Raw genomic sequence first — 11,910 nt, forward strand, 5'->3', positions numbered from 1 at the left:
ATCTTTAGCCTTACCCAATTCCCAATACCCATAAACAAGCTATTTCTGTTGTCCAAAGTAAATCAAAGCAGTTAAAATGTGGGCTCAAGCATGCGTTGGAGATAATGATGGAACTGACCCAATGTGGTTCTCACCCTCTTAATGTCCAATCAAAGTCCATCACATCACAAGTTTTATGGGCTTGGTTCCACATATAAAGAGGATATGAACATTCAAAATCAAATATGGATGTAGATGTAAATTAGATAAACAAGAGGGAAATCATCTCATTTGATGTTTTGATCTTAGTTGGGTCAGCACTGAAAGTAAGAGCAAAACCAAATTTCTTTTCAACCTCCACTTTGTCACTTACCTATATTTTGAATCAATAATATATACATCAAGAGTTCATTTATTCCTCATTATCAACAAGAAGAACAAAAAATATTATTATTATTATTATTATTATTATTACATAAGAAAACATGATTTGACATTTTGACCGATATAATGCAGCTCTCCCTTATTTTATTTGGTGGGATTAGGGTCGAAGGTTGTGATGAGACTTGGGTTGTGTTTGGTATGTATTCTCATAATAGATTTTGATTATAGGATGTATATTAAAGCAAAAAAATAAAGAATTATATTTTAAAATACGTTCTAGACACAGAATCTATTTCGAAAATGTATACTAAATACAACACAACTTTGATCACTTGGATAGTGGTTAATCCACTTAATTCAATTTCTAAGGTGATTTAAGTCTAGAGTTTGATAGAGAGAATGACAAATATTGTTTTGGTTTAACAAGGATGATAAATGGACATCGTACAACACTAGGGTTGGGATGGGCTCAAGTAAGTGTTGTGCCCAAACAAGGCTAATTGGGGCTAATATAGGTAAGGGAAAAGGAACGCCACCCGGTCATGAGTGTGGCGTGTACCTGCACCCAATGTTGTGTGTGAAATTAATGACCGGTGCACCCCCCCCCCCCTTGAAAGGCAGAAAGGACCAGAGGTGCGTTGATCATTTCACACACGACTGTGTCTGGGTGCAGGTACACGTCGCACTACTCGACCGAGTGGCGCTCTTTCTCCCTATAGGTAAACATGAAACAATGTGAATAAGGTAAGGTTTTAACCTCTTTTAAGCCCCGTCTAGTAGTTGTTTTCACCTAAACACCTTGCTGAAAGAAATAGGTTTTTTCCTTAAAGTTTTCAACATAGTTTGAGATTTCTATTTCCACTTGGGTTTTGGTTGGGTTGAAATTAAAATATTTTGGAGTTCAGTCAAAATTCAATTGAAATCTAGTACATTTCGATGGGTTATTTCAACGGTCAAATAGTAATATTTTGACTTAAAACTGCAAGGGAAATAATTAAGCATCTCTAAATGTATTTGAACCTCATTAGTTTAAACATACACCCGAAATGATAATATTTGGTTTCATAGTCTACAAGAATCTCTCAAAATCCATCACAACAGTCGTATGAGTGAAATTTTTAAAATTTAAGAAAATAAGAATTTTTTTTACACTGTGAGTGAAGAAAAAATACACCCATCTTTTTTCTTTTTTTTTTTAACACCCATCTAGGGTGATAAATGTTCTACCTCTCTATAGTACAAAATTGATAATACCCCTTGATTTGTTGACTATTCTCCAATACCCTCTGAACAACATCATAAAACCCTTGGTCAAGGGATTCTCCACTGACTGTGGATGTAGGAAAATTGCCTCCTCTTTGCTCCTGCACTTCAATTCATGGAAACCTCTACTTCCCCACCTCTTGTAGGCTTGCTTTCATGGAGAATGCAGACAAATCATCTCCCAGAAACCAACCTGTTTCTACAGTAAGACAGATTTTCTGCAAGATCAACTTAGAGAATAAGGATGAGAAGAAGAAGATAAACGTTTTTGGGTAATTTTTTGTTTGAAACAACCTGGGTATTTATAAACCGTAATAATCATTTACAACAATCACTTCCAGATTCAAATTGAACAATTAGATAATAATTAACACTTTATTAAATATATCCAACAAACTTTCTTCACCTGCCCGATGTGGGACTATTCTCAAAACTCACTATTTTGAAAATACTATAACATCATCCAGTGTTTTGGTCCGATGGATGAAGATACACTTACCTGTAATCTTTTCAAAACTCTTTTCCTGTACAATATAGCAACTGAGAAGACAAGAGAAATTGATAGGTCAAATACTTTTCATTCTATTTCTTGATCTCATGAAAGAGTCTTCTTTTCCCTTCTTCTCATTCTGTCTTTGCATTCTCTGTTCTTAATCTTAGTTTAGTTATTGATTTGGTCCCCTTTTTTCCTATTGCCATTATTTGCCCATACATAGTTACGTACACAATATGATTAGGCAGGAGTAACTTCGGCAAATTGTTGGTGGAATTCGACCATCTGATGATCGATAGAAGCACTTAGAATTAAAACAGATTATGAATGCCAAGTAAATTCTTTTTTCCCTTTTCTCTCTCAATACATGAATGCTGCAAATGCTGTTGGTCCATCACAACCAGGGTTTTAAAACATGAAATCGGGGATGGAATCAGTCATTGGCGATTTCGGTTCAAATCAGTGCTCAAGAACCATGGAATCGATCCTCTTATCCAAAAAAAGGAAAATTTCTAGACTTTTTTTTAAGTGATCCTATTGTGTTGGATAGGTGGAAATCGGGATCGATCATGGCCTCCGATCTGAAGCGTCTGATTCATCGATGAATTCCGGATTCTTAGAACCTTGATCACAACTGACATTTGTTTTGGAGGCTCGAGTAGGGTTTTAAAACACAAAATCAGGGATGGAATCGGTCATTAGGAATTCAGAATTGACCCAAATCGATGCTTAAGAACCTTAGAATTGGTCTTTAGATCCATAAAACAGAAAATTGCTAGGGTTTTTGGGTGTGAATCGGCCCGCTCGGTGGAAATCGGGATCGGCTGATTTGATTCTTGAAACCCTGGGCGGTTGGGCCCGAGGCCCCGAGCCCAAGGTAGAAGTAAGAATTTCAACTGAGTGTAGAACGGGTCTGAACCAAGTCGATGGAAGCAATAAAAAGGCCAAATAGAGGATCTACGGTCACTATAAACCGGTCGGTTTTGACGTATATAAGTATTGATCGAACCTCACTTAGTTGTTATTTTCTGCGAGTACGCATTTTAGGGTTTTAGATTTAGAGGACTCAGAAACTCTGCTCTGCGTCGACGGCCATGGCGGTCGTAGTAGCTCAACCTGAAGTGAAGCTTTTCAACCGATGGAGCTTCGAGGAAGTCCAGGTCCGTCGCCTCATCTCATCATCCCTAATCACTTCATTCTTTCTGCGACTTCTATGAGATGATTTCTGGATCCCTATAAATGACAGATTAGGCAAATATCATCGTTTTTATTTTCTTTACCTGATCTCATTGTATGCTGTCGTGGGACGTCTGATGCATAGAAGCAATTTAGGCTGTGATAATGGTGAAGCTTCCTGTTAGCGAGAAGCCATCTGAGTCCAAGAGATCTCATTTGCTACTTGTTAGTTTGTTGCTCTTCATTCTATAGATCTAGTTCGAAACCATAAACTAAGCATTCGTTATTCTTTTTATCTTCGATCTTCTGAGATATACTGTATGATGTTATCCTTGGTTAAATTGAACGTGAGATTTATTAAATCTATGAATTACGATGCCCCTTGTGTTTTTCTGTTATTCCGATTCTGAGTCCTATGGTATTTTTTATATTGCAAAAATATGATATCATTTGCTACTTTATTAGGTTCAACTTGTATTGGAGATGTTACCGTATTCATTTTGGTAATTATCTAGTGCAGAGAAGAATGCTGAACAAGACCTGATATATTTTTTTTATGTAAATTCTCTTTCCTGTAAAGAGTAGTCATCATTGCGCAAAATAGAATGCTCCTTTGAGTCAGTGCTGTATTTTATAGGTAACAAATTGGAGTGAACTAATCATCTATCTGTGGCTGTTGAACAGCTTGAAGATTTTAATTTCAAGCCTGATTTAGTGATCGCCTTCTTTAGAGAAAAAAAAATAAATAAAAGAGGGACGGAGAGAGAGGAAACATATATAACATATATGGTGATCTGTGTCAAAGATACTGTAGTTTTTATCTGACGGCAGTTTATTTTTATTATTTTTTTTGGGAGGCCATTCCAACATTTAATTTTGATTGGAACAGAATGGAAAATCCCTTTGTTGTTTTGACCAAGATATTTCTACACATAAGACAAGCGGTTAGCCGGTTACCACTTACCAGTGCCTTCAATAATGGTTGAATTTAGGTCAAACAAAAGAAAATGAACGATTGCACAGTAAATCTAGACCAAGGTAGAGCAATCTTCAAATATTTGGATCTATAGAAACTTGACTTTGAGAGTGGAAGTGGAGGTTAGGTTTAATTCAATTTTTTATTTAATATGTTTCTTCCTGATCCCTAGAATTCGGAAATTAACTCTTCCTACTAGAGGTGTATGGCATCTCATGATGGTGGTATGATTAAAAAAAAAAAAAAAAAAAAAAAAGAATTCATGGTTTGCTCCTTGTTGAATTTTTGTTTTTTTTTTTTTTATTAAATTTTTATTTTGAGGTCTGGGGAAGTTGTTATCTTCAACCATGCAGTTTGTGATGACATTATCTTTGTGGTGCAATGTTGGTGATGTTCGTAACATTGATGAATTTTCATTTGTTCTTGTTTAACAAATAAGCACTCACTTCCCAGAGTATATTAAAAAAAAATGGGGTTCAACAGAAGTTGTGAACAGTAAACTAAACTGTTAATTATATGTACCGAGTGGTACATAGGGTTGTATTTGTACCTCGATAGGGGAATATCCCCTAAATCGAGATTTGAGGTTAAGTGTCCTATTAGGGTTATGTTTAGTTAGTAGTTGAGTTAATGTTTAATTCTATGTTTGATTCCTATTCTTGTCGTGTATTCAACCTAGTATACATAATTTTTTTGGGGTGGGGGACTGCTAGAATCGACTGTTGCTCTCTTGTCAGTCCCCCTTTCTCTCCTTCATCTCCTCCTCCTCCCATCTCTTCTCTTCCTCTAGGTTCACTGGTTTTACTCTTCTGATAGTCACATGGTATCAGAGCGATGAAGAAGAAGAAGAAAAAATTCTGCAAATCTGAGCAGAGAGACAGCCTCTGCAAGTCTTTAAAAAAAAAGATAATAAAAAGTTTGCTTATCTGATTGCTGGTGTGCTTTGGCTGTTGAAGACTGTTGTTCAAACCCCTGTTGATTGCTGCTACTAATTTTATTTGCTCTAGATGATTTGTTGGTTCTCTGGTTTGATGCCCACTACTATTGTTTTTATTTGGGTTCTACTATTTGATATCATCTGCTATCTTATTGCTGAAGATAGTATCGAATAGGATCCATCAATGGCTTTTATAAGGTATTTTCTTTTTGCGTTGATCGAAGCCGATTGTCGCTGCCACTTTGTGCTTCGATTGATGGGTTAGGTACCGAACCTATTTGATTTACTGGGTTGTTGTTTGCTTCGTCATCTTGATTTCTGAATAGTTCAAATCTCCACCTTAATTTTCTTGATCGATTGCTTGTTTACCGCCTTTGGTTTCTATCCTCCACCTTGGCTACTCTATTCTACTGTGGGGAAGGTGGTCTTGTTCACTGTAATGACAAGTATGCCCCTGGCCAATTATAGTGGTTCTATTTAATCTTTTCATGGAACTAGATCGACATAATTACCCTCTAGTACTTACTTGACTACTCTGGTCTACTGTGTAGAAGGTAGTCTTGTTCATTGTAATGACAAGTATGCCCTTGCCCAATTACAATGGTTCTATTTAATCTTTTCTTGGAACTAGATCGACATAATTACCCTGTAGACTTGCTTTATTACTTGGGTTTCCCATATCACGTTTCTTCCTGTTTTTGTTGCCTATTTTAGAGGTTTGCCCCCACCCACTTTCTTGGTATTCAATCTCCTTACAAAAGGGTTTGTTCCTCATTCCTTTGGGTTTCTCTATTACTTTATTTATTATTTAACCCATTTCACCCATGTCCCCATGTGTCCCCTGGGTCCCTTGGTCCACGATTTTATCATGCATTAGTTGCTTCTTTTATTCCTTGAGTTTTCCTATATACCCTCATCTTCCCTTATCCTCCACTGTCCATATTTTATTGCTCATTCCAAGTTTACTCTATTCTACTGTGGGGAAGGTGGTCTTGTTCACTGTAATGACAAGTATGCCCCTGGCCAATTATAGTGGTTCTATTTAATCTTTTCATGTAACTAGATCGACATAATTACCCTCTAGTACTTACTTGACTACTCTGGTCTACCGTGGAGAAGGTAGTCTTGTTCATTGTAATGACAAGTATGCCCTTGCCCAATTACAATGGTTCTATTTAATCTTTTCATGGAACTAGATCGACATAATTACCCTGTAGACTTGCTTTATTACTTGGGTTTCCCATATCACGTTTCATCTTGTTTTTATTGCCTATTTTAGAGGTTTGCCCCCACCCACTTTCTTGGTATTCAATCTCCTTACAAAAGGGTTTGTTCCTCATTCCTTTGGGTTTCTCTATTAATTTATTTATTATTTAACCCATGTCACCCATGTCCCCATGTGTCCCCTATGTCCCTTGGTCCACGATTTTATCATGCATTAGTTGCTTTCTTTTATTCCTCGAGTATTTCTATATACCCTTATCATCCCTTATCCTCCACTGTCCATATTTTATTGCTCATTCCAAGTTTACCCTTTGCCCTTTGCTTGTGTTTCTACTTGGATTTCAACTATATTATAATCATGTCATCCCCTTTTTCATTACCAAACTGCCATTGCCTTTTTAAATCTTTTAGGTTATGTTGATTGAGTGGGTCTATACTTGATCTGATCAAGGTATTGGAATCTCGGATTGCATTATTTGGTCTGTTTACTTGGATGGCTCCATTGGTTTGGCCAGTATTTACCAAATTACCACTAGACTTACATATCTATCATATTATTGTTTTGGTGGACCCTCGATTACTTAAGTTTGGGATTTCCAATTTTTTAAAGATTGGCACTTGCATGACAATTATTTGCTACTGTGAGGGTAGATTGGAAATTATTGGGATCTTACTTGCATGGAGATTATTTCTATCATGAAGGGGTGAATTGGAGATTACTGGGATCTTGTTCCAGCGCTGCTCTTGATTATTGTTTTTTTGTTTTGGGTGATGATCATCCTTTGAGATGCTGATTATTGGTGGTCCTTATTTGTCCACGTGTAATGCTACAAGTGAGGGGGATATTGAAAATTATCATTCTCTTATCTGCTATTGAAGATTATTATTCTGTCACCAGCTTAAGAGTATTTTTATGTGAAGATTATTATTATTTATTTATTTGTGTCCTCAATAACAATTTTATTTGTGAAGACAATATTCCACAACAATTCATAGTTATTTGGTCTACAACAACCTAATGTTGTTTTGTCCATAGTAACCTATACAGGCTATTTGGTTTGCAATAACCTACACTGCCTATCTAGTCCACAATAACCTATACTGTTTATTTGGTCTATAGCAGCCAGATGTTGTTTGGTCCGTAGTAACCTATACTGTCTATTTATCATTTGAGTTTTTATATGAGACCTCACTTTGGGGCTCTATATCTGCCTTTATTTGAGAAGAATACATGCCTTCTTTGAGAAGGGCTTTTGATGTGGCCGTTGGATGGTGCACTTTTATCTTTCTTTGAGAAGATGACTACCTACTGCTGGCCTTCTTTGTGAAGTGTTACCTACTGCTAGCCTTCTTTGTGAAGTGCTTTGATATTGCTGATGCTGATGTGATGTTGTGGATTGTGGTTAGTGTTCACTACTGCCTATTTTGCTCGTTGCTGATTGGATTTGTTCAACATGACGGTTATTATCTACTGATGTTGTTGATGATTTGTGTGGTTGAGTTGATATTGCTACCTAAATGATGCTTGTCTCTCTCTCTCCCTTGCTCACTGACATCCACTGACATCTACAACTACTATTCAAGACTCGTGTTGCTTTTAATAGCTATTCTTATTGGTCCAAGCATTCTTTTTATGTGTATACTCTAGCTTGAGGGGGAGTGTTAATTCTATGTACCGAGTGGTACATAGGGTTGTATTTATAACTCGATACGGGAATCTCCCCTATATCGAGATTTGGGGTTAAGTGTCCTATTAGTGTTATGTTTAGTTCTATGTTTGATTCCTATTACAAGTAGGAATCCTGTCTTGTATTCCACACTAGTATAAATACTAATGTGGAATGTTTTGTTATGTTTAGTTCTATGTTTGATTCCTATTACAAATAGGAATACTGTCTTGTATTCCACACTAGTATAAATAAAGGTGTTCTTTTTTTGGGGAGGGGGTTGTGGTGGGGGGGGGGGGGAGGGAACTGCTAGTATTGACTTTTGCTCTCTAATCAGACCCCCTTTCTCTCCTTCATCTCCTCTTCCTCTCGGTTCACTGGTTTAACTCTGCTGATATTGTCCATATAAATTGTCTGCAAGAGTTGAGGATAGAGAACATGCATTAGGATCCAATGACTAGAATTTCTGCTATGATTTGAATGATGAGAAAATTAGCCAAGTTATGAATTGTTCATGGACTTTGATCATATTCTTGGGATTCTGTGCAGGTTACTGACATTTCTTTGGTGGATTACATTGGTGTATCTTCATCTAAGCATGCCACCTATGTACCACACACAGCAGGGAGGTACTCGGTCAAAAGATTCAGGAAGGCACAGTGCCCTATTGTGGAGAGGCTGACCAATTCTCTGATGATGCATGGGCGGAACAATGGGAAGAAACTAATGGCTGTCCGAATTATTAAGCATGCTATGGAAATCATCCATCTCCTCACGGACTTGAATCCTATTCAAGTAATTGTTGATGCAGTGATCAACAGGTATCCAGCTAGAAGTATCCCCTTTGTGTTCGTTCATCTATATGCTTTTCCTGTATCTTAGATCTTTCTTTTGGTTACCATTTTTGTAGTGGGCCAAGGGAAGATGCCACTCGAATTGGTTCTGCTGGTGTTGTGAGGCGTCAAGCTGTTGATATTTCTCCTTTGAGGCGTGTTAATCAAGCAATATATCTTCTTACAACAGGTGCTCGTGAGAGTGCTTTCAGAAATATCAAGACTATAGCAGAATGCTTGGCGGATGAGCTCATCAATGCTGCCAAGGGATCATCCAACAGGTAAAAAAACCAGAAGTCCATTTAGCTGACCATCCTAATTATCGTTCTGTGGCTGCATATTAGGGTGATTTTGGGACATAACGACTAAGAGGGAGTGTGACTTTTGTAGAAAATTTTTTACGAAACAATCAGAAACCATATGAAGATTAGCAAATAGAATATATGTGAGAACCTACCTCCGGCCCATCAATTAAATTTGGGCCAAAACTTATGTTCTACCAACCTCACCACCTGCTGCTCTTGCCTGATTGCCATCAATTATAACCCTGTCACTTCAAATAGAGAAGTGGTGATCTTTGTTCTTACATTAACTTGTTATTTTATGCTTTTACAGTTATGCCATCAAGAAGAAGGATGAGATTGAGCGAGTTGCTAAAGCCAACCGTTGAGAGGCATATAGTTTACTGAGGTTGCTAATGGCACAAGTGATCGTTTTTATTTTGCTTCTGTTTCTTAAACTTTCCTGCAGAGTTGATTATACATGGATCTTTTCCAGTTTTGTGGTAGGTAATGTTGTTGCTAAATATATATTTTGGTCGTTTTTTATTGTTGTGGGATTCTCTATTTAAGAATCAAACATTAGATTATCTCATATAAGTGCTGCATAAGATGACTGATGGTGGGGCTTTAGTATAAACTTTTCATCCTTGTGAACCTTGCATGCGGTGTTAGGACTCAACATCTCATTGGAATGACATGTTCTTGCTACAAATTTCATTACAGTAATGAAACTGTGTTGAGCCTTAAAAGATCGCTGTTATGTCAGCTATAGCATGTGGAAAGATTGGGGGGGGGGGGGGGAGGGGGGGCAGTGAATAGTGAGGCATTATTGAGGGTTCGTCATTGTGAAATGATATGCATAAGAGATGGTATTCTATCTCTTGTCAACTCAGGTTTGGAAGTAGGAATTAGCTGAGGCCCCGATGATCTGGAGACCGAGTTACTAGACAGACGCTCCTCCTTTGACTCATTTTGACTAAAAAGGGTATATGCTAAATATCATACTCAAATACAATCGTGTACCCTGTTATCTGTCTTCATTCTGTGGTTGGAATTGAAGTTTTAATTGTGTAGTTGAAACTTGACCAGAGTGTAGTGTATGGAAAGAAATCCACTCAAGCCTCCATCCAATGGCTAGAGGTACGTGGGGTGTGTGCCCGGATTCTGCCAGCCGTTTGATGCATGTTGGAGATGATCTGGGTCCAATAGTGAATTTGGTGAGCATATGCTAATAAACAATTAGTCTAGTTTAAATTCAGAATTCTGAATTACTTTGTCAAATTGGTGTGAATAAGTTCTGATTGTCAGCACTGATGCATTGTATTTTGGTCTTTACAGTGGAGAGAATGGTTGTTTCCTGCTAGTTTTGCACTCCCAAACTGCCAAGCCAGTTCCATTAGGAATCTGCAAGGTGAAATTTTACTAAAGCTGTGTTTCAAATATGCATTCTCAGAATACATTGAGGCTTAAAATGCATTCTGAAGCGAGAAAAGATAGGAGAATCAGGATTCAGGATGTAGTATAGACCCTTGGTATATTCCTAGAAAACACAGCCTAAATCTGGATGCAGTAGGGTTTCGTATTTTTATTTTTCGCGGACCCTGGTAGCTGAGCAATTTGATGCTCTTTGGGTGATGCCCTCATTGTAGAGGATCCAGATCCGTAAGTCTACACCTTTTCTACTCCATTCTCAGTTGTCATTCCCTTAAATTCTACACCCTTTTAACATCTCGTACATTTGTCATTCCCTTTAAATTCTACACCCTTTTAACCCCTTCTCAGGGTTTGAGGGAATCTGATAGGACTGGCCAATGCGGGCTGATCTTATATTGAAAGTATGGTTGAGCTTCTTTTTTGTTTTTTGTGCCAATTTTCATTGATTCTGGCTCAATCGGGATTGATCTATAGCAAATTCTGTTTTTTTTTTTTGTTTTTCGTTTTAAATTCCCTGAACCCAATGGCCCATGAGAGTGGGACCGTGGTTTTTATTTTTCCAGTAACAGGACCATGGTTTAAGGTATGGGTATCAGTACTTGTATTGGTCTGGGCCAATATTGATACTGATATGTATTGGTTGAATCGCTCACCATTGATCCAATACAGTTGATTTGGAGTTATTCTGATAAACCTGATACCGTGGGTCCGTGACTGTTATGTTCAACTCTGCTGGTATCAATTAAGTATCGGTATCAGGTACAACTGTACCAGCTATATACATATACGTCGACCAATACCTAAAATTCATGCTCCATGTGTCCATGACTCCATGACAGGGTACCACCTGAGCGTTGGTCTTCCCAAAAACCCGACCTCCGCAGCCAGTGAATACCCTGTTTAAATTTAGGTTGTGTTTGGTAGTCTAGAAGTTAGACATGGAGAGAAAAGAAAAGACAAGACAGAGAATGAAATGTAAAGGAAAAAAGTTTTTCTTTTGCAGTGTTTAGTTGTCTAGACATGGAGAGAAGAAAGGAAAAGAAATCCGTACAAAATTCGTACGGTTTTCTGGTATTCTTTCACGGATTTTTTTCTTCTCAAGTTCAATGTCTGTAGGTTCTTTTAAGTACTTTAGAATTGTGACACATGGCATTAGTTGATTTAACGATCAAAATTTAAAAATAAGTTTTTAAGTTTTAAGTTAAACTTGTTACAAAGTCATATTTTAACCTTACTTAATTAAGTCATACATTTATCTTAACC

The 11,910-nt window shown here is 37.4% G+C and overlaps 1 protein-coding gene across 2 annotated transcripts; it reads left to right on the plus strand.

Annotated features, from left to right (window-relative positions):
- The first annotated feature begins 3,141 nt into the window (after positions 1-3,141).
- On the plus strand, positions 3,142-9,803 carry LOC122643112 (40S ribosomal protein S5). 2 transcript variants are annotated; one of them, XM_043836754.1, is made up of 4 exons: positions 3,142-3,279; positions 8,649-8,920; positions 9,010-9,213; positions 9,548-9,803. In XM_043836754.1, exons 1-4 carry the CDS (start codon positions 3,214-3,216, stop codon positions 9,600-9,602), a joined length of 597 nt encoding a protein of 198 aa, XP_043692689.1. In that variant the 5' UTR covers positions 3,142-3,213; the 3' UTR covers positions 9,603-9,803. The 2 variants fall into 2 exon arrangements, with proteins under 2 accessions (XP_043692689.1, XP_043692690.1); XM_043836755.1 differs by having other exon boundaries at positions 3,149-3,272; positions 8,642-8,920.
- Positions 9,804-11,910: the final 2,107 nt, after the last annotated feature.

Source organism: Telopea speciosissima, chromosome 10 (genome assembly GCF_018873765.1).
Source record: "Telopea speciosissima isolate NSW1024214 ecotype Mountain lineage chromosome 10, Tspe_v1, whole genome shotgun sequence".
Classification (NCBI taxonomy): Eukaryota; Viridiplantae; Streptophyta; class Magnoliopsida; order Proteales; family Proteaceae; genus Telopea; species Telopea speciosissima.